Source organism: Coregonus lavaretus (genome assembly GCF_964263955.1).
Source record: "Coregonus lavaretus genome assembly, chromosome: 6".
NCBI classification, from domain to species: Eukaryota; Metazoa; Chordata; class Actinopteri; order Salmoniformes; family Salmonidae; genus Coregonus; species Coregonus lavaretus.
Genome location: NC_139993.1, coordinates 39,003,656 through 39,027,859, shown reverse-complemented (window position 1 = coordinate 39,027,859; position 24,204 = coordinate 39,003,656). Strand labels below are relative to the sequence as shown.

At 44.2% G+C, this 24,204-nt stretch overlaps 1 protein-coding gene across 2 annotated transcripts in view; it reads right to left on the bottom strand.

Annotated features, from left to right (window-relative positions):
• acsbg2 (acyl-CoA synthetase bubblegum family member 2) overlaps positions 1–23,368 on the bottom strand; it is a 31,548-nt gene extending 8,180 nt beyond the window's left edge. Inside the window, exons 1-4 of one of the 2 annotated variants that reach the window (XM_084164593.1) lie at positions 23,245–23,368; positions 13,104–13,242; positions 12,175–12,290; positions 5,114–5,382 (exon numbers count right to left, since the gene is read on the bottom strand). In XM_084164593.1, coding sequence (XP_084020719.1) covers positions 5,114–5,382; positions 12,175–12,290; positions 13,104–13,219 — 501 coding nt within the window. In that variant the 5' untranslated portion in view covers positions 13,220–13,242; positions 23,245–23,368. Of the gene's footprint in view, positions 1–5,113; positions 5,383–12,174; positions 12,291–13,103; positions 13,243–16,281; positions 16,471–23,244 lie in introns of those variants that run through there. The other variant, XM_084164592.1, reaches the window with a different exon arrangement.
• Between the last annotated feature and the right edge of the window lie 836 nt (positions 23,369–24,204).

The window sequence follows — 24,204 nt, the reverse complement described above, 5'->3', positions numbered from 1 at the left end:
ATGCACCTAGAAAATAATATCTACCCAGATAATTGTTGTAATGATTAGGCTTCGCTGTATCTCTATTTACAAGTGCCATAGAGAATGCAGATTTGTGATCGTCGTGGTTGCACCATTACTACAGAGAAAATGGCTTGTTTCTAGCATAAACCGTTCAGAAGTTGTACCCATATTACTGGCACAACGTTTTTTTCCCCCTTCCATCACGCAATAACCATCTCATGGGCCGTTCTATTCAAGGGGCGTTGTATTCGGGGTGACCAATGGTGCGTTCTCTGGCTGAAAATCCTCTTGCCCGCAGTGACAAATTTGCTGTTTTAAAGCCAATTTCCTGCACTGTCCCTGACAAAAGAAAACTATTGTTCGAACGAGTCGTCTGTTCTTTCGACCAATCTATTGGTCTAAATTTTAAAACATGTATTTTTCCATCTATAGACACACCCTATGTGTTTCAATAAAATCAACTATATGCACCGAGCATGTCTGATGCTATAAGCACACTGTTTGATGAAACGATTAAGACACACAAATGACTCTAGAGGGAGCTAGAGATCAAGATAATAATTCACAGATTCTGCCGTTATGCTCCTGAAGTTATGCTCCTGAAGTTGCCGGTAATAGGCTAGAGTTCAACAAGGCATTCTGTTTGCTGCGAACATGTTGCCAGAGTAACAATTTCAGTTGAAGGATTTGAATGAACATTCCAAAATGTTACGGTGAAACATCAAACAGCTACTTTTTGTAAGGAATAATGTGGCTTTTTAGTGACAATATTCAACAGAAAATGTTTTAGCTATTCCTAAATGTAGTAGAAAGTCTACATGTCTACATGTTTAGACCCGAAACGGACACTTACGTTCACCACACAAACCCTTCTCAGACTGTTAGCTAACGCTAGCAAACGGATGCGGCTAACAAAACAAATGGAATATGTTAGCTAACGTTAGCAATCTTCCTTCGTGAACACACCTCAGGGGTCGGCAATCTTTTTCATGTGGAGTGCCAATTCACCTTACCATTTCTACCGATCTGCGTGCCAGTTTTGATTTTCATATACACATTTTCGGTTTCATTTAAATTATAATAACGTATTTTTATTCTATTGCCAACTAGGTCAAAATAGCCCACAAAAGCCAACTAATAAATACATCGCTGGTAGAAAATATCCTGATAAAAATATCTTATAAATCACATATAATTAAATAACCTTGAATACGCATGGAGGTTTACTCATGTTCATTCAATCGCATTCATCTCTCTGTAACAAAATTGAAACAAACTATCAACTGGGTCCGGCCCAAAGCTCACGATAGCAAATCTGCAACATTGTATCAACTATTCTGGGCCCCTCCGAGTTTCCCGTGCCAGTGTGCTCCGGACAGGCAAGAGATAAGAAGTAAATCAGGTATTTTATGAGGTTTCCACTGGATCAGAGCATTACATTTTTCCCTTTCACGCCGAGTCTCGGTGGTTGTCGAAAGGGAGAGAGCTGGATGCCTTCTATGCTCGCTTCGAGGCAAGCAACACTGAACCATGCGTGAGTGCACAAGCTATTCCGGTCGACTGTGACCACGCTCTCCGTAGCCGATGTGAGTAAGACCTTTAAACGGGTTAACATTCACAAGGCTGTAGGGCAAAACGGATTACCAGGATGCGTACTCAGAGCATGCGCTGACCATCTGGCAAGTGTCTTCACTGACATTTTCAACCTCTCCCTGACCCAGTCTGTAATACCTACATGATTCAAGCAGACCACCATAGTCCCTGTGCCCCAAAATGCCAAGGTAACCTGTCTAAATGACTATCACCCTGTAGCACTCACATCTGTAGCCATGAAATGCTTTGAAAGGCTGGTCATGGCTCACATCAACACCATCATCCCAGACACGCATACCGCCCCAACAGCTCCACAGATTACGCAATCACTATTGCACGCCACACTGCCCTTACCCACTTGGACAAAAGGAACACCTACGTGAGAATGCTGTTCATTGACTACAGCTCAGCATTTAACACCATAGTGCCCTTGAAGCTCATCACTAAGCTAAGGTCCCTGGGACTGAACACCTCCCTCTGCAACTGGATCCTGGACTTCCTGACAGGCCACCCCCAGGTGGTGAGGGTAGGCAACAACACAGCCGCCACACTGACCCTCAAAACAGGGGCCCCTCAGGGGTGCGTGCTTAGTCCCCTCCTGTACTCCCTGTTCACCCACGACTGCGTAGCTGCGCACGACTCCAACACCATCATTAAGTTTGCCGACGACACAACGGTGGTAGGCCTGATCATCGACAACGAGACAGCCTACAGGGGGAGGTCAGAGACCTGGCATTGTGGTGCCAGGACAACACCTCTCCCTCAACGTCAGTAAATCAAAAGGTGCCGATCGAGGACAACAGGAAACGGAGGGCCAAGCACGCCCCCATTCACATCAACAGGGCTGTAGTGGTGCGGGTCAAGTGCTTCAAGTTCCTCAGTGTCCACATCACTAAGGATCTATCATGGTCCAAACACACCAACACAGTCGTAAAGAGGGCATGACAATGCCTCTTCCCCCTCATGAGGCTGAAAAGATTTGGCATGGCCTTCAGATCCTCAAAAGGTTATAGATCTGCACCATCGAGAGCATCTTGACTGGCTGCATCACCGCTTGGTATGGCAACTGCTTGGCATCCGACCGCAAGGCGCTATAGAGGGTAGTGCATACGGCCCAGTACGTCACTGGGGATGAGCTCCCTGCCATCCAGGACCTCTATACCAGGCAGTGTCAAAGTAAGGCCCAAAAAATTGTCAGATTCCAGCCACCCAAGCCACAGACTGTTCTCTCTGCGACCACACGGCAAGCGGTACCAATGCACCATGTCTGGAACCAACAGGACCCTGAACAGCTTCTACCCCGAAGCCATAAGACTTCTAAACAAAATAGCTAATCAAATGGCTACCCGGACTACCTAAATGGACTTGCTCTTGCACACACACTGGACTCTACCCACATACTCACACATACTTACACCCAAACACACTTTCAACATACGCTGCTGCTACTGTCTATTATCTATCCAGTTGCCTAGTCACTTTACCCCTACCTATGTGTACAGTACATAGCTACCTCAATTCCCTCGTATTCCTGCATATCGACTCTGTACTGGTACTCCCTATATATAGCCATGTTACATATATACATATACATATATACACACAGTACAAGTCAAAAGTTTGGACACACCTACTCATTCAAGGTTTTTTTTCTTTATTTGTACTATTTTCTACATTGTAGAATAATAGTGAAGACATCAAAACTATGAAATAACACATGGAATCATGTAGTAACCAAAAAAGTGTTAAACAAATCAAAATATTTGAGATTTTAGATTCTTCAACGTAGCCACCCTTTGCCTTGATGACAGCTTTGCACACTCTTGGCATTCTCTCAACCAGCTTCATGAGGTAGTCACCTGGAATGCATTTCAATTAACAGGTGTGCCTTGTTAAAAATTTGTGGACTACCTGTGTTGGTTACTACATGATTCCATATGTGTTATTTCATAGTTTATGTCTTCACTATTATTCTACAATGTAGAAAATAGTAAAAATAAAGAAAAACCCTGGAATGAGTATGTGTGTCCAAACTTTTGACTGGTACTGTATATATTCGTTATTCACCATGTATTTATTCCTCGTGTCACTGTTTGCATTAGATTTTTTAAAATCTCATCTTCAACTCTGCATTGTTGGAAAAGGACCCGTAAGTAAGCATTTCACTGTTCGTCTACACCTGTTGCCTACGAAGCATTTGAATATAGTCATTCTCAATGGATGTAAAAACAGACTTTGTTTACCTGCCGTTTGAGGTTAAGAAAAAATTACATTGAGAAGCTCCACAGCTCATTAGTGGTGGTGAGTTAAGACAATCAGGAATACTAATCAGACATCTCCAAATGGGCACATTTATATATTTGCGCGCAGGCCAGGTAGCCTCGCAGCCTCCGCAATGGATTAGTCCACTGAGACAGGCGCTAATCCGACAGGTGTCTCTTGTGTACCATGAAAAAACAAACAATTTGCAACTGCTCTACTAAAGAAATTCACATTTTGCAATGGGGCTGAGAGAAAATGTGCAGTTTTAAAGCAAATTTCCTGCATTTCTACACATTTTGCCATGGCTTATGCTGTGTTCTTATGCCATCTGAGTGACTCAAACATAACAAAATCAATGGGGCCCCAATGCCATGACATTTTGGGCATTTCTGATTCTTCCTAACTGTCTAGTTTTGATTCTGGTGGTTGTTAATTCTCAAAAGATGATCCTATTTAAAAATATATATATAGCTCCATTATCTTTTCTACATACTGGTTTTAGTCATATAAGTTCACACCGAAAACATTTTACCATCTCAAATATATTTTTTTTTACATTTTTGGAGTGGCAGCTCAATTTAGCAGCAGCAGCCCACAGTGGATAAACACTGGATCTCTTACATGTCACCACTCACGCTCTTAAAGAGAGTGTACCATTTTCTATGTAATGCATCTCAATAGGAAATAGTGCTTTTTACAAAGAGTAGAAACCTAATATTCCACATATGACTTCGTAATTTCAATGACAGGTATCAATATTCTAGCTTTCATAATAAACACGTCTTAACAGGATTACATATTCGTTTCTAGGGCACAACACATGCTTCATAAGTAGATCAAAATCTTATCGGCCCAATCTCAATCAATGTAAAAATATATTTGGTGCTCCTAAATTGTATGATGTGCTCCTAAATTTAAGTCCACAGTGGTTCTCTTTTGCTTTTGTTTTTCTTCATATCTGGTTTGAGGATACATTGTTGCCTTGCCAACATAACTTTTTCTCATACTTAGGTTTCTCTGTTGCGATGTCGCACTTTAGGAACTGATGTCGATAAGCCTTTCTTATGACTGGAGATCTGGAGACATGAGCACCAAGAAAGTGTTTAATCAAATACAATATTCTACAGTTCTCATCTGTATGTAACCCTCAATAACTATAAACATTTGTCATTATGGGTTTTCTATTGCCACATTGTTCTGACATCCAATGTACAGCAGTCAAGTGTCAGTAGTTGATCTATGTGTTTCGTCTCACCTTGAGGAAGCTTTTGGCAGCTGTGCGGCAGGCCTGGTAGTACTCCTGGTAGTTGATTGTCTTGGTCTGCTCTCCCTCCTTCCAGCCCAGGGCAGTGTAGCTGCCAAACCTCTCCACAGAAGTCTTAAACATCTGGTCTATGGTGAGTGGGGGCTCAGAGGCAAAGCCTGACTCCCCCATCCTCAGCTTCACCTCCCCGTCACCGTACGATGTCCACAAGTCCGGCTTAGCCACCGCCAGGGACAGAGAGTCTGGCCGCTGGGCACTCACTGAGGGAGAGGAGAGAGACGGGTTTAGTTTTTTACCAAGGCAAGTCAAGTGAGAAGGTAAAAGGAAAGGTGCGTTTTGTTTTGTGATCTTTGCTTAGACTTAAACTTTGTATAGCACCTTAGAAAATAGGAATATTGAGGGGATAAATTGTGTGAGCTGATTTGAGGGCTCTCTTGCCCTATCCTGCCAGTTTGGTGATGGTGATGGGCATACATTGATTTGCCTGTGTCTGCAGGCAAATCAATCTGTCAGATGGATCCCAAACCTGTCAGGAAGTCAAACTAATCACTTTGAATGGCGTGCCTCCTGCTTACACCGGCACTCACAGAAATGAGCTTAGACCCTCTTTCGGGACAGGATGGAGGCTGCTCTGACTTCTGGTCTTAAATCTCAGTAGCAGTTTGTTCTCGTGTTTCCTCCTCTTTTACATTTTTGTCATTTAGCAGACGCTCTTATCCAGAGCATCCATTATTTTTTCCCCCCACACTGTCAGGAATACTAATCAGACAAATGGGCACATTTATATATTTGCGCGCAGGTAGCTTTTGTCTGCATTGTTGGTGGAGAGCCAGATGCAGTGGGTTTAGGTGACCCTGGCCTGGACCCCAGTCTCTACCAGTACACACACACAGGGCCCAGCCCCATATGAGATGCCAATCAGCACACAACGCCAGACACCACAAGGGAGGGCCAGAGAAGGGATCTCAATTACTGCCTTGGCAGCCCCTACAAAGCCCAGGCACACAGACCTCACAAGGAGAGCACTCACTAAAAGGCACTAACAAAACAGCAGGGACTATTATAGACAGTTATTTAGTTATTTTAACCCCTCACACTCGTGGGAATTGGCCTATATGGATTTGGCTAAATTGAAATGTTTCTTACAGAAGAAATATGGAAAGCATATGCATAACCATGTTAGCAATTAAAAAGGAACAGTTTGGAGATTATGGGAAAATTCTTAGACTAAAAAAGGTGAGGACAACAGTTCACCTGACAAGACTGAATCCAAACATTACACTGTTGATTTTATGTGCATTTTACATTTACTTTTCACCTCATTTGTTGATAATGAAATCTGAAAATACTCTGGATACATTCAGTAACATAAGAATATTCCTGGAAAATGTGGGGTAGGTGCAACACAAGACAAAAAAAATGACAAGGGTTTGAGTGAGAGGTCCAACTGGTGTTTCCAAGTGGCTACACCTCTCCAAAGTGTGCACAGTTCTTAAGTAATTTCAATGCACTTTTATGACTAAAAGAAGAGTCTTCAACCATAAAGGTGCTTTTCTTTTTAGCTCTCCAAGCTGTGCCGTTGAGGAACTAGAGCAAGAAAACGTGTAGTTATTTTGTTTGGAACACAGCCCTGCATCCCCACTTTACACAATTACTGTTGTTTGCGCAATCCAAAAACGGTCCATTTGAAATATCAATCTTGGTCAGGTGGGCATAATTTGAAAGCTTTAGTTTATTTTATTTATTCGAACATTTAAAAAAACAAGCACACAAAAAAACTTGAAAAAGCCATACATGCACATGAGTAAAATCATCGAGGATAACATACAATAAAGTCTGGGACTTATTTCCATTGTGGTCCTCTTAAAAACAAGATGGCTAGGCAAGATGGAACACAGTTGAACACAGTATGACAGCAAGATAATAAAACAAAAAACTAAGAAGAAGAACATCTCATCATTGCAGTTACATCATAGGGGTCATTCATATGGGCACAGAAGACATCAAACAGTTTTGTAACTTCATTTTTAAAGTTGCCCAGTGAGGACGTCATTTTTATGGGCAGATGCAACTCATTCCACTCTGTGGCTCCAGTACACAAGAAAGTACCTTTCCCAGCATTACTCCTGAACCTGTATAAGCACACATTAGCAACACCTGTTCTGCTGCTGTGATTGTGTGCATCCTTAACACGGGGAAAGTAATCAGTTAGATATCTGGGCGCAGAACCATAAATACTCCTGTAAACCAAACCCAGTCTAATATCTGGGACACCCTAGCCTCAACAGGCAGCCAGTTGAGTTCCTGAAAGAAGCTCCTGCCTATGTGAGTACGTGGACTCACCTTCAATACTACGCTGATCAGCTTATTCTGGAGCTTCCCCTTCATAAAGCTTAGATAAGCCCCCAAACCAGGAAGAACTGGCGTAGTCAAAATGGCATTGAATGAGGGCAGTGGCTAGTCCTTATCAAGCAGCTTTGACTTTCTAGCCAAAAGCTTTGTCCTGACATTAACCTTCCCTAGCACTTTAGTGGCCATGCTCACACCTCCCAAGCTTCCATCAAGGATGAATTGCAGGTTGCTAACAGAGGTTTTAGTAGTCAGCACCTCACCCCCTAACTCCACTCTGATTTCAGAGGACCTACTCAATTTAGGTCTGGATCCAAAAATAAGTGCAGAGATAGCTTGTTATCTCCAAGACATTTGCTAATGTTAGTAAGCTCTGTGCTAAGTATGCTCTCCAACATAGTTTTACTTTTGTGAGACACCAGAAGTGAAGAGTCATCCGCATAAAGAAAAAGACAGCAAGAACAAGCATCTTTCATATTGTTAATATACAATAAAAACAGTAGAGGCCCAAGCACGCTCCCCTGCGGAACGCCACAACTTATTGGTTTTGCCTGAGACAGTGAACCATTAACTTCTACTACTTGCTCCCTACCTGATAAATAGGACTTTACCCAGCCTAGAGGGATACTGCTTAACCCCAGTGCCTCCAGTTTGGAGATTAGGAGACAGTGGGTAACTGTATCAAAGGCCTTCTGTAGGTCAAGCAGTACCATTCCACAGAGATTTCCCTCATCAATCTCTTTCCTGATGAAGTCAGTCAAGTAAAGTAGACATGAATCTGTGGAGTATGTTTTTCTAAAACCCGACTGACAATCATACATTATACTTTGTTTGTTGACATATTCATACATCTGCTCATGTACAACTCTCTCCAGGATCTTTGATGTTATACTGAGGATAGATACTATAATTCCCAGGGTCAGACTTTATCCCCTTCTTATACAGAGGTATAACTTTAGTGTGTTTCATGTCCCTGGAAAGATGCCTTGTTCAAGAGAGAGGTTAACGATGACAACACAATTTCGAGACCTTCATAGAATGCATTCTGATTGGGCGGCCTGTAACACACCCCCAACAAAATCGGCTTGGTTTTGGGAAGGCAGATATCCAGCCAGACAATCTCCAGATCAACGCTTAAATCCTATCTGACGTTATAAGCAATGTCTGATCTTAAATAACATTTACATTTTAGTCATTTAGCAGACGCTCTTATCCAGAGCAACTTACAGGAGCAATTAGGGTTAAGTGCCTTGCTTAAGGGCACAGACAGATTTTTCACCTAGTCGGCTCGGGGATTAGAACCAGCGACCTTTCGGTTACTGGCACAAAGCTCTTACCCACTAAGCTCTTACAAACGCACATATCCCCCCACCGTTCCGATTCTTCCTGACAGAGTAATTGCCTATCTCAATTTCTGAGTCACAAACAGATGAATCCAACCATGTCTCTGTAAAACATAAGACACCCACCTCTGATTTGCGAAACAACAGGCGTATCTCAATCTTCGGTAGTAGGCTTTGGACGTTTAAGTGCACAAAATGTAAACCTTTCTTCCCTAAGGCCTCACTGAATTCCCAATCCACTTGTAACTCGCCTCCCACTGCACTGCCTACGGTGGCCTCTCTGCCGCCATGGAGCACACGTCCCCAGGTGCTGCTCCGTCGTCCTCACCACCATGTCCCCAGTCTCTCGCCTCTGGTGGCCTCCGCGCCGCTGCGGACCCCCCCTCCTCTTGTGCACTCTCCGTCCTAGGTAAGTCCTCTGGTCCCACTCCACCTTCAATACTCACACACTACGCGGGTACAGCATACAGACAGCAAAGGTAATTTTCATTGACCCCATGCCCAAAGCTAGGCGTTGCATTTCAGATGAATCCACTGCGCGCATTCCAAACATACCAGAGCTTTGCTGTTACTCTTAATCCAACGTTCGCAAGAGGAGCATGGGCATTGATGGTGTTTGTGATAAACTGAGGTCCAGGGCATTGATGGATATCACCCGATAAGAGAAGGCATAGAGTTATTATAAGATCGCCACCATTAATTTGAGATTTCAGACTGGCTTTCGATGATCGTTTTGGTTTGTGCCAAGGTGCTATGAAAGTTTGGTAAAAAGAATTCCTTCCAAATCCGAAGTGCTGGATGCAATCAAGTGTTGGCATGACTGAGAAATTGCAGATGCAATTATTTTCAGTGATATAAAAAAAATAAGAAAAGTGCTGCCACCATGCCGAACTTGCCGGTCGCCATTTTGTCTACAAGCTTGTTCTATTGCCAACATGACTAGCTAAATTATAAAATACGATACTAGAGTGTTAGGCTTTCAAAAGGCAATTCAGAGACGCAGATCGTAATTTTGGGGCACATGTCATGAGCGCATTCAGATGCGTGGTCAGCGGCAAAGTTTCTTCACAATACAACAAACATACTGTAGGCTCATTCTGTTCATGACTACCCAGGGTATAACGCCATTTCATCTTGTAACTATACTGAACAAAAATAAAACAACATGCAACAATTTCAAGGTTTTACTGAGTTAAAGTTCAAATAAGGAAATCAGTCAATTGAAATAAATTCATTAGGCCCTAATCTATGGGTTTCACATGACTGGGCAGGGGCGCAGTGGGTGGGCAGGGGCGCAATGGGTGGGCCTGGGAGGCAATATGCCCACACACTGGGGAGCCAGGCCCAGTCAATCAGAATGAGTTTTTCCCCACAAAAGGGCTTTATTACAGACAGAAATACCCCTCAGTTTCATCAGCTGTCCAGGTGGCTGGTCTCAGACGATCCCGCAGGTGAAGAAGCCGGATGTGGAGGTCCTGGGCTGGCGTGGTTACACGAGGTCTGCGGTTTTTGGACGTAATGCCAAATTCTCTAAAACGACGTTGGAGGCGGTTTATGGTAGAGAAATGAACATTCCATTCTCTGGCAACAGTTCTGGTGGACATTCCTGCATTAAGCATGCCAATTGCACGCTCCCTCAAAACGTGAGACATCTGTGACATTGTGTTGTGTGACAAAACTGCACATTTTAGAGTGGCCTTTTATTGTCCTCAGCACAAGGTGCACCTGTGTAATGATCATGCTGTTTAATCAGCTTCTTGATATGCCACACCTGTCAGGTGGATGGATTATCTTGGCAAAGAAGAAATGCTCACTAACAGGGATCAAAACAAATTTGTGCACAACATTTTAGAGAAATAAGCTTTTTGTGCGTATGGAACATTTCTGGGATCTTTTATTTCAGCTCATGAAACATGGGACCACTTGTTGCGTTTCTATTTTTGTTCAGTATACATCACAGTGATCATAAACGTTGGCACTATATTACATGAGTTTTATGACATGGAAATGTGAAGTGCACATTTGGACTTGCTTGTATGACATCAAAGCAGTATTTATTATAATCCACAACGCCTCATCTTTCAAAATACATCAAGTCCTTGTAATTTACAGCATCCCCCCCCCCCCCCCAGAATTTGAAAAAGTTGCCAAATTATCGGGAGGGATGGGGGCATGGTGCTCAAATTCAGAACGTCTGGCAGTCAAAACCCATACAGAGCTGTGAAGCGGAGACCCTGAGCTCTGACGTCATGTATAACATGTTACTGTACAGCCACTGCGTTCCAATTTAGGCCCTTATCAATGACTAAATCTGCCATTTTCAACCTGTATACAGGTAGGAGTGTAAAGGGTTAATGGGGGCCATTTGCCAGAGACAAACAGAAGCTCTAACTCACCTAGTACTATTAGCAATCACGTTTGAGTCTTAACAGCAATTTTGCAAAGGTCACTATGATAAGACTAGAACTATAGATAATCCCTGTCAATATTTTGAAGTGCGTGAAAGCTTTACTTAGATAAGGGGACCTACTCTCTCCCATGTTCTGTGTCGACTATGAAGCCTTTGAAAAGCACTATAAAATGAAAAGATCAACAGTGAGTGAAGCGTGGGGTCATGTGACCTTGTGTTAGGCTGACCCCGTTTCCAAAGAGCGCTCTGTTTCTGTGTGCTGTCAACAGGACAGAGCTGTGGGTAGAACCTTCTGGGAGTTCAGACAGGACTGTTTATCACCAAACACTTCTTTAATAGTCAACAGAAGCACATAGCCACGGTCATGCTGCCACTCAAGCCAGGTCCTGATTCTACGGTTATTGGACTGCACTTCAGGTGGATGGATGGTGGAGGAGAATGCCCTACTGATTTAGCAGTAACATAGAGTTTACTGACCAACTGACACAAACCTCAACTGAAATGTGCTTTTAATGAAATGTGTGAATACCTTCATTTAGGATGGCATAGACCTATTTATTCTAATTTGGGGTTTTATACATGCCGGTGTACAGCTTATAAATAGGGTTGTCATACCGAGTGTGTGTGTGGAATGTTGAAGATTGAATGTTCTTGACTTGATTCAGAGGAGACAGGAAAGGGAAGTTTGCACGTACTGGCACCAAGGGTGGACTTCACTTCCCTTAGCTCCATTTCCTCAAAGTTCAAAAGGGGACAATTAATTTGGTCTACCTCAAAATGAATGCACTGGTAAAACTTCTGTAGCCAAGTGCCAACCTCGAGTGTGAACTACTATGTTTGTGTACGCTCTAACTGTTGTAACCCTGTTTCCTAAATGTATTTGTGTCCCATGTAAATGCTCTCCTTGTGGTGTTTGCCATGTAAATATGTGTGTGTGTGTGTCAGCTCACCTGTCTGTGTGTGTGTGGGCCGTCCAGTAGGGATGTCTGTGGGATTGTTGGTGAGCTCAGTGTTGGCCCCAGTCTCCGCTTCCCTCTCGCCAGCTGACTCCTCCTCTGATGACTCACTGAGGGGAAAAATGTTATAAACAATATTAAGTAGATTCCCAGTCCTGTCCTGTTGAACTCTGCTGCCACGTCTAAGATGGATGGAGGAAGCCCTTCAGTGTGTCAGAGGCTAACGTCCCCAAGAATCCATCTTGTAAACTGACAGCAAATTGTCTCTAAACCTATTTACATTACTGACATGACAAAGTGTAAGGACTGTTTTTTTGTCATCTTTGTGTGATATAAGTAGGTCAAATATCTCTGTGAGCTGTCATTTAAAGGGATACACTATAAATACAAAAGTATGTGGACACCCCTTCCAATTAGTGGATTCGGCTATTTGAGCCAACTGTGAGCCAGGCCTAATCGCCCAACATCAGTGCCCAACCTCACTAATGCTCGTGGCTGAATGGAAGCAAGTCTGCAGCAATGTTCCAAAAATCTAGTGGAAAGCCTTCCCAGAAGACCAACTCCATATTAATGCCCATGATTTTGGAATGAGATGTTCGACGTACAGGTGTCCACATACTTTTAGTCATGTAGTGTATTTCGAGCTATTGGCAATGAGGCCCTTTATCTACTTCCCCAGTATCAGACGAACTTGGGGATACCATTTTTATGTCTCTGCTTTCAGTATGAAGACAGACTCTGGGGAAGTAGATAAAGGTCCTCATTGCCAAAATCCCGAAGTATCCCTTTAATGTGGGAGTATTATTAAGACCGTGACAGGGTGCAGGTCATCGTTATTCCTGTGTGACGAGAGCCTTTCGATCAACAGTCTAAACATGAGTCACGCCATCGGACCAGAGAATGGTTTCAGGCCAGGTACATACTTGGCTGTGGAATCCATAGTGACATCATCCAGTGAGGCGATGCTGTCCCCGGTGCCACAGGATGACTGCAAGTTGCTGTCGTCCCTGGGTGGGTCCATCACCACGGCTGTGGACATGGCAGCGGGCTCACACACGATCACTGGGGAGGATAGAGATAGGGGACATGGTAAGAAACAGCATGACTCATTCACACAACATGACACACGCAAATCTTGGGGCTGCGTTTGAGAGAGTGACAAATGTGACACAAAGAGCACTTCCTTACAGTAGCACCTGCTTCTTGGCCACACAGTGGAACTGTCAGTAGCATGTGACAGCCAAACGGCACACAAGACTCCCACCACTGTGCTGTCACAGGGTCATGCTCTGGTCTCCGGATAAACATAACACATGGTCTCAGAGTCATTACACTTCTTGAAGATCACTCAGAGAAGCTAAATTGTTTTGACTACCAAATGCTTTTATGGACATCTTTTTACAGCAGTCTTTCACAAGGCCTGACAAAATGGCAACAGTATGTATCGACAGGACTCAAAATGTACATAGATCCAAGAGCTCCTGTAGACTGAACTGTGCTTTTGTCCCCATAAATCACTGTTTTTGAACAATGAGGCGTCCGTTTAAGTAACTTCTTTCAGCCAAAACAAATGAACCATGTTTATTCAGTGTGGTCCTTTCCCAAATCAGCGGAAGCCTAAATGAACATTTAGGCCTAATCGTGTTATGAAACCCCCTTTCAGAGATATAAAGCCATGTGGACACATGACGACAGGCGGGACAGCAGAGGTTGCATAAGATGGACTCATTTGGGTTGGCTGGTTCATCTCATCCTCTGGTTATTGAAATTCAATGGCTCCATCTGTGTGAAAGACACACAGACCCAACCAGAGCACAGTTCGGCCCCTGTTGATGATCCGTTTGTTCCATCGTGGGCAGTTACCCAACATGGCACAGGAAACACGTCAGCGCGCTAAAACAATAACCACGACTGCCCCACTAACACGTAACTTCAGCCCACTCTCCACCAGACTCGGCCCCCTTGTTGGAAAGCCAACACCGGCCGGGCTCCTGTTTGTCTAGGCCTGGCTCGGTGCATTGAAACCACATACCAGTGGCCCTTTCGGCCTATTGTGGAATGGGCTATCATAGTTCACCAGCTGAGGACAACTGAGCAGGGGCGGGAGGAAAGAAAACAGCCACCATGGGGGTCAGAGCAGGAACACAAATATTCCCCTGAGCCAGGGCCAGGGTGCAGCCAGACCTCATTAAAACCCAGTCAATTTTATCACCTAGTGTTGAGTGGTTGGTCGTAACAATTTTGAAACGGCTACAAATGTAGGAGGAAAAACCCTCACACTCAAAACCAATTTGCTGATTTATGGTTCATTCATTGGCCGTAGCTCAGCAGATCGATAGATTCTACCTCCCTGCTCCCTCCCTCAGAGGCACTGCTGTTAACCTTGACAGACTTCACCTCATCATTACCCATTCCTGCAGAGCCGGTGAGCTCACCGCTTACACCACAAACCCCCTACAATAGCTACCCTTTTACGCTCTTCCTCCTTCCACAGAGCAGCTGCAGATTCACCATGCTCACACACACTCGGACAGCTGTGGCCAGGGTTCACGCTGCATGGCTGTAATGTATTCTAGTGTGGGAGTTGTATTGTGAGTTGTCCCTGGGGGTTGGGAGGGGGCCGACATGCCTGCATTGGGGGTGGGTGCTATAGCCTACAGCTCAGAAAAATGCTGGCTCACACGTCCAAACGATGTACCTTAATATTCTCTCTCGACCAAGGCTGTGTATTTACCTTCACAATACGCTCACCAATACAAGTCAGACCAGGGGGTAAAAAAAATCAATCAAGGTACTTCCTTGTTGTTCCTTCTCTCCTGTTGATTAAGCCCGGAATGCGGTCACCGCCCGACCCCTAGTCCCCAGAGGAGCAGTTCATTGTAATGCCTGTTGTACAACCCTGCCGATGGCCTGCCAGGGAGATACCCAGTGAGCCTTAAGGGAATCGGCTCAGATGGATTTAGCATTGCGCACAGTTTCATCCCGATAGCAACTGACCGCTGCGTTGCACACAATTAAGAGAGGATTAGGTCCCAAACAGTATGTCCTGTACACATAACCGCCACATGATGTCCATTAAAAAAACAGATTGCAAGTAGAGGCTTTTCTTGCAAACTGCTCTAATAGCAACATCAAATACATTTTCAGAAACCAGCATTAACTACAACCTAAACAAATCCTGCCCAAAACTGGGCGTCTCCAAACCCAAGCAGGGGTTCCCCTCTCCCCACACCCAGCATTTAAATACCCCAACTGTAGATCATTTTAGATGCAAAGAAATCACTTGCTACATTCATCTCTTTCTGTCCCTGTACATGTCTCTATCCCAGATGGCAATCTCACCCATTTTTTACATTTACATTTTAGTCATTTAGCAGACGCTCTTATCCAGAGCGACTTACAGATAGTGAGTACATACATTTTCATACTGGCCCCCCGTGGGAATCGAACCCACAACCCTGGCGTTGCAAACGCCATGCTCTACCAACTGAGCTACACGGGACCTTCTGCCTGGAGTTGTTTCCAAGGCTGCTAACCCACTGGGGTGAATCAAGTTTCCATCCATCCACCCAGCAGCTGTTTCTGGCCCCACTAATGCAGTTAAAACTGAGACTTCTCTCTGCCTCGCCCTATCCTGTCTGAGCAGCTGTACATAGAGGGCTGGATGCTCCACCCCAGCCAGCGCATATCTGCTGTCGACATGGGCTAGTGAGGTGGATGAACCAGTACCACATATCAGCCTTTAGAGCTGTGGTACATGAGCTTTTCTGAATTCAATAACATAACTTCAATGTAAGAACTAAACCAAATTCAAACGTGGAACACACAGAGGGATTCAAATTTAAATTTTAAAAATGTATTTTACGTAAGGTACACAGAAACCATCAGTCACATCCTAAAGAAAATGCCACCATGCTAGAGAAATGCCTTCCCACAAGCCAAAGCCAGAAGATTAGGGTTATAAAGATGTATCATAAGTAACAATCAATGTAAACTGTTGCTGGTTGACTTTCAGATCTAGCCTACACAAGTGAAAGGGATACTCCCTCATCACAACGTCTGAATGTATATCTAATTCTAAATCAATGCATAAGGACTTACAGTGCATCCTTGGAAGCAAACTCTTTAGATTCCTTGTTTCAGTTCTGGTTGCCGGTTCTCTGGACTGCTACGGTCTGCTTAAGCACGCTCTATTCAGTCAGCGGCTAGACCCAAAATATGCTGGCCTCAGTCTACTCTGTGTAACACAACATTCATTTTCAAACTACTGGTTTGTCCCTCCTCCGAAACCCCACCCTTTCCTGCAGACATCCTTATACACTTCCCCCACTAGGATGCCAACACTACAGCCCTTCTCATTGGCTGAAACGGCTCACACCACAAGACTCGTCCCCCATATATGGTCATGTCAGCCAAATGAATGCAAGAGGGTGGGGATGGGTGGAATACACTCCCCCCCTTCTCTTCTCTTGGATGATGCTGTGAGGCCCCCACCCAACCCATCCCCCTTACACACTTCCGCAACATACACAAACACACAACGCAGATATGCCGGTTGAGGTTACTACAGGACAAGGAAGAGGCGTTCCTCAGGCCAGTTTGTTATAGCTACTGTATATAGCAGCTGTGCTTTAATGACTTTCCAGAGATAACCTTGCCAACATTGTCAGGCGGACATCTGTATCCTGCTGACCTATATACTGTAGGCTACATCAAATAAACATCCAGGACTATTGGATCATATTGTCTTCTATCAGTCCCATTCATTTATTCGTAGTTATTATATACAGTGCATTCGGAAAGTATTCAGACCCCTTGACTTTTTCCACATTGTTACGTTACAGCCTTATTCTAAAATGGATGAAATAGCCCCCCCCATCAATCTACACACAATCCCCCATAATGACAAAGCAAAAACAGGTTTAGACATTTTTGCAAGTGTATTACCAATAAAAACTGAAATATTACATTTTCAGACCCTTTACTCAGTACTTTGTTGAAGCACCTTTGGCAGCGATTACAGCCTCGAGTCTTCTTGGGTATGACGCTTCAATCTTGGCACACCTGTATTTGGGAAGTTTCTCCCATTCTGCTCTGCAGATCCATGGGTTATTTTGGCTTAACAATTTTGCTAATCTAATTTTCATTTTGCTTTGCATGTATAACGCTCATTTAAAAAAAAAATACAAAAAAAGATAACTCATCATCAGCATACTGCATCGCAAGCTCTTATTATGAACTGAATGACATTTTTGGCCAAATCTTTCTGTAATTACACAAAGATATATGGTTCTTAATTTTTTTTCAAGATTCGAGGCTGTAATCGCTGCCAAAGATGCTTCAACAAAGTACTGAGTAAAGGGTCTGAATACTTATTTTAATGTCATATTTCAATTTTTTATACATTTGTAAAACTGATTAAAAACCTGTTTTTGCTTTGTCATTATGGGGTATTGTGTGTAGATTGATGAGGGAAAAAACGATTTAATTAATTTTAGAATAAGGCTGTTACGTAACAAAATGTTAAAAAAGTCAAGGGGTCTGAATACTTTCCAAATGCACTTTATATGATGGTATGTATAGACATTGTGGACAGCAATAGTTGAATAGGATGGCCTTGACTAGAATACAGTATATACACATATGAAATGGGTAAAACCGTATGTAAACATTATTAAAGTGACCAGTGTTCCAGGTCTATGTACGTAGGGTAGCAGCCTCTAAGGTGTAGTAACCGGGTGGTAGCCGGCTAGTGACAGTGACAGTTCAGGGCAGGGCACTGGGTGGAGGCCGACGGGTGATGGCTATTTAACAATCTGAAGGCCTTGAGATAGAATCTGTTTTTCAGTCTCTCGGTCCCAGCGTTGATGCACCTGTACTGACCTCACCTTCTGGATGATAGCGGAGTGAACAGGCCGTGGTTTGGGTGGATGAGGTCCTTGATGATGTTCTTGGCCTTCCTGTGACACCGGGTGCTGTAGATGTCCTGAAGGGCAGGCAATGTGTTCCCGGTGATGCGTTGGGCGGACCACACCACCCTCTGGAGAGCCCTGAGGTTGCGGACGGTGCAGTTGTCGTACCAGACGGTGATAGAGCCTGACAGGATGCTCTCAATAGTGCATCTGTAAAACTTTGTGAGGGTTTTTGGGGCCATGGCAAATTTCTTCAGCCTCCTGAGGTTGAAGAGGCGCTGTTGTGCCTTCTTCACTACACCGTCTGTGTGGGTGGACCATTTCAGATTATCAGTGATGTGTACGCCGAGGAACTTGAAGCTTTACACCTTCACTGCGGCCCCGTAGATGTGGATTGGGGCGTGCTCGCTCTGCTGCCTCCTTAAGTCCACAATCAGCTCCTTCGTTTTGTTGACGTTAATTTCCTGGCACCACTTTCCCACTGTTGTGTTGTCTGCCAACTTGATTATTACAGGGGCCCCACAACACAGGGGCCCCACGCAGTCATGGGTGAACAGGGAGTACAGGAGGGGGCTGAGCATGCACCGTTGTGGGGCCCCTGTGTTATTGCCTACCACCACCTGGGGGCAGCCCGTCAGGAAGTCCAGGACCACAGGGCGGGGTTCAGACCCAGGGCCCTGAGCTTAAGGATGAGCTTGGAGGGTCCCATGGTGTTGAAGGCTGAGCTGTAGTCAATGAACAGCATTCTTACATAGGTATTGCTCTTGTCCAGATGGGAAAGGGCAGTGTGCAGTGCGATGGCGATTGCATCATCCGTGGATCTGTTGGGGCGGTATGAGAATTGCAGTGGGTCTAGGGTATTGGGTAAGGTGAGGTGATATGATTATTTATTTATGTTATTTTACCCCTTTTTCCTCCCCAATTTCGTGGTATCCAATTGGTAGTTACAGTCTTGTCCCATCGCTGCAACTCGCATACGGACTCTGGAGAGGCGAAGGTCGAGAGCCGTGCGTCCTCCGAAACACAACCCAGCCGCACTGCTTCTTGACACAATTCCCACTTAACCCGTGTCGGAGGAAAGACGTACACCTGGCGACCGTGTCAGCGTGCACCTGGCCCACCACAGGATTCGCTATTGCACGATGGGCTAAAGAATACCCCTGCCGGCCAAATCCTCCCCTAACCTGGACGACGCTGGGCAAATTGTGCGCCGCCCGATGAGTCTCCCGGTCACGGCCGGCTGTGACAGAGCCTGGACTCGAACCAGGATCTCTACTGGCACAGCCTTAGACCACTGCGCCACTCGGGAGGCCCATGTGATATGATCTTTAACAAGTCTCTCAAAGCACTTCATGATGACAGAAGTGAGTGCTACGATAGTCATTTTGTTCAGTTACCTTCGCTTTCTTGGGTACAGGAACAATGGTGGACATCTTGAAGCAAGTGGGGACAGCAGACCGGGATAGAGAGAGATTGAATAGGTCCGTAAACACTCCAGCCAGCTGGTCTGCGCATGCTCTGAGGACGCGACTAGGGATGCCGTCTGGGCCGGCAGCCTTGTGAGGGTTAACACGTTTAAATTGTTTTACTCATGTCGGCAACGGAGAACGAGAGCTCACAGTCCTCGGGAGCGGCCTGTGTCGGCGGCACTGTGTTATCCTCAAAGCGGGCGAAGAAGTTGTTTAGCTTGTCCGGGAGCATGATGTCGGTGTCCGTAACGTGGCTGGTTTTCCCTTTGCAATCCGTGATTGTCTGGAGTCCCTGCAACATAAGTCTTGTGTCGGAGCTGTTGAATTGTGACTGTCTCTGTACTGACGTTTTGCCTGTCTGATTGCCATACGGAGGGCATAACTGGACTGCTTGTATTCGTTCATATTCCCAGTCACCTTGCCTTGGTTAAATGTGGTGGTTTGCGCGAATGCTGCAATCTAACCACGGTTTTTAGTTTGGATAGGTTTTAAATCGTCACAGTGGGAACAACATCCCCTATACATTTCCTGATGAACTCAGTCACTGTGTCAATGTATACGTCAATGTTATTCTCAGAGGCAACCCGGAACACGTCCCAGTCCGCGTGATCAAAACAGTCTTGAAGCATGGATTCCGATTGGTCAAACCAGCGTTGAATAGACCTTAGCACGGGTACTTCCTGTTTGAGTTTCTGCCTATGGGAAGGGAGGAGCAAAATGGAGCCGTGATCTAATTTGACGAAGGGAGGGCGTTGTAGCCATCCCGGAAGGAAGATTAACAATGGTCAAGAGTTTTTGAAGCGCGAGTACTGCAGGCGATGTGTTGATAAAACATTGGTAGCATTTTCCTTAGATTTGCTTTATTAAAGTCCCCAGCTACAATAAATGTGGCCTTAGTATATGCGGTTTCCAGTTTACACAATGTCCAGTGTAGTTCCTTAAGAGCCGTAGTGGTATCGGCTTGAGGGGAAATATACACGCCTGTGACGATAACCGAAGAAGATTCTCTAGGGATGTAATGCGATCGGAATTTGATAGTGAGGTATTCTAGGTCGGGTGAACAAAAGGACTTGAGATCCTGTACGTTACCACAGTCAAACTGTGAGTAGTTAATCATGAAACATACACCTCTGCCTTTCTTCTTCCCGGATAATTCTTTATTCCTATCCGCACGATGTGCCGAGAACCCAGCTGGCTCTATCGACAGGGACAGTATATCCGGAGAGAGCCATGATTCCGTGAAACAGAGTATGTCTCTCTGGAAGGAGATCCACGCTCTGAGCTCGTCTACCTTATTGCCCAAGGACTGAACATTAGCGAGTAATATACTTGGAAGTGGTGGATGGTGTGCAAGCCTCCTGAGTCTGACTAAAAGTCCACTCCAAATACCTCTTCTCCGCCGGCAGCGTTTTGGAGCAGCCTCTGGGATAAGTTCAATCGGTAGAGTTGGGTACGAACAAAGGATCCAATTCAGGAAAGTTGTATTCCTTGTCGAAATGCTGGTGAGTTACTGCCTCTCTGATATCCAAAAGTTATTTCCGGCTGTATGTAATAATGCTAAGAATGTTCTGGGCTTATAATGTGAGAAATAACAAAAAAAAATATATACATACTGCAAAGTTGCTTAGAAGCGAGAAACAAGGCGGCCATGTCTATCGGCGCCATCTTTATATAAAGTTGATCAACATTTAAAGCAGCATTACTTACCCATGTTTCCTCCAACTGCAGTGTATGATATGCCATTTTGAAGCTCTGAGTCTGTACTTTTATCCAATGTAAAATCACCATTTGAAATTTTTGGAACATAAGACGGAAGGTCACAAATATTCTTGCTTATAAAACTCATGTAGACTAGTCTATCCGCACTGTATCTGTGAGCTGTTGGCTAGAGCGCGCGTGCCAAGACCAGAGTATGCACATTTGCTATTTAACGCAACAGTTTGACAAAACTATCGGTAGAGTTGAAAATGCGATAGAAATCTCACTACAGTTCTATGCACACCGTATCTTGTATATGTATGTAAACTTCTGTAAATTCCTCTGTATTCTGTCTCTAAATGTTGTTTATTGTTAACAGCACCATATCACCAAGTAAAATTCGGAGTAACTTTGTGTAAATGTTCTTGGCCAATAAAGGTGATTCCGATTTGTTCGTTCTGTCCCCAGTGGCAACAATATGAAGTACAAAACGAATCAATGCAGTTATACTTGTTCTGTTCCAAACAAACAGGGCTGCCTTTGGGCTGAAACAGACTCAGGATTGTACAATTAATTTGAGATAAACATTTCCTCCAACCAATCAATTGGCTTAATAGTTTAACAGGTGTCTGATGACTAGATAGTGGGAATCCACCTCCTGCATGGTCTCTTTAGGGCAGTTTAGGGTCACAATGCAGAGGAAAACAGGTAAGTTCCCAAATTTCCTTTCAAACTGGATGACCAAGATAAGGAAAGTAAAACTACCTCAGCTTCTGTTGCAACTATTGAACCCAGACTTGAAGCTCAGTGGATGTGGTTAATCTGGTAGTGACTGCATTTTCAAAAATGCAAATGCATAGAGGGTGAGTGTTGATCAAGTAGCTAATGATACCAAGGCTGAGAAAGAGCTTCCCAACTGGGCAACCCTGTTCGGTGAGAATTTGAAAGTCATGGGAACTAGAGAGATGGTTGTTTTGCATTACCACATAGCCTACATGTGACGTAGAACCTTGCAAGGCGACAGCTTGATATATCCAACCTACTTTGTGGGATGAACAATGACTCACAGGAAAATGAAGATGCCCATTAATAAGAGACCAGATGTAGAGCAAGATCGCAGACCCACCGCACTATCACATGACCTCTGGTGAGCCCATCTCCCCATAATTCGCGAGGCTGTGCTGCATCCAGCGAGGTTACTGCAGTTCATTGACATCCCCTTTCATATTCACGATTTCGCCATATTCACCGTACAGCGAATCAAGGCTCATTGCGTGGACTGTACAGCAAGTGAAAATTAAATGTTGAGTAACGTTAGACCTGTAAATGTGTATTGTTTAGCTAGCTAATCGTTTTATTGCTATGTTATCCTATAATTGGAGACTATAGAAAACCAGACATCACCACACGCCTACAAGTATTCAGATTAATGGAAAGGTGTCTTTATTTAGAGAACTGATGATCTTACGTGGCATGATCAGGTAAAGGTGGCCAGAGGTGGGCATTATTTTCATCAAGGAAAAAAACTACACATCATGGCATGTCCAGTAAAATTAATTTAGAAAATATGTCAAGCTTAACACGTTTTAATATCAATAAATGAATGACGCGCATCCACTCGCTGCTGGTGTACTGGCTGACAACGTTACTGGTCGGCGCGTGCAAAGAAAAGTAGCTAGTAGAATGGCTAATTGTAAGGCTAACCAAATTGGTTCAAAGTACAAGTGTAACAGTTTCAATTAAGATATTCCATTTAAATTCAGAGCAAAATTGTGAAAACTATAACTAGCCCTCTGTATTTACCGGTAAACTAGCTACCCAGCTGGTTAGCTACACAACAATATCTGACAGTCATTGCATGGCATGTTGAATGAAGAATAGCCCACGTTATCGTTAGTCAACTTGTGTTTAAGTTATTCATATGTCAATTAAAGCAATGTTTGAAGATAATGTTGGACCTTACCGTTAATGCAAAACAAGCCTACCTTTTCCTGCTGGAAATTTCAGTGCTGCAAACTTTGGCGCCGAAGTTGTTTAAGAGTTCATAAGGGAAAGGAAGTCAGTTCACTTGGCCTAGCCTGCAGGTGTGCACGTCAGCTACCGAGAAGTAGAACGAACGGCTCTTTTTGGTTAACGTCTGAAACCGAATCACATCTATGAAAGAGCCGTTCATTTGGCCCCCTGATTTCTTACTACTGCTTTTTGAGCTCCAGACAACGATTATCTGCAGTGAAGATAATTAAAACATTCTCTGAAGATTGTAATTCCTCACTGTAGGAACAATAGATAGTGAGGAGAGCCTTTTCTTGGTCCACACACACATCGTTGCAGTGCATTCATTTTTTTCCCTTCATTTTTTTGCAGGCCATCTAATAATTTGGTCAGGTAAAAATGTATTTGAACTCACATGCCACGATCTGACATAATGACAGACATATGTGTAGGTTTTATTTTAGAGCTGTGCAATTGTTTCATGGTTTTAAGTATTTTTAAGATCTACTGAACGAAGACCTGTTTGGAAGCCAAATGAACGGCTCTTTTAGCTGAACGGAGCCAAATGAGCCGGCTCACTGAAAAGATTCGGAATGCCCATCACTACTAAGAATGACACATTTACACGGAGTAAACCAAACATTACGAACACCTTCCTAATATTTAGTTGCATTGCGCCCCTCCCCCCTTTTGCCCTCAGAACAGCCTCAATTCGTCGGGCCATGGACTCTACAAGGTGTCGAAACCGTTCCACAGGGATGCTGGCCCACGTTGACTCCAATGCTTTCCACAGTTGTGTCAAGTTTGCTGGATGTCCTTTGGGGGGTGGACCGTTCTTGATACACACGGGAAACTGTTGAGCGTGAAAAAACCAGCAGCGTTGCTGTTCTTGACACAAACAGTTGTGCCTGGCATCTACTAGGCTACCATACCCCGTTTAAAGGCACTTAAAT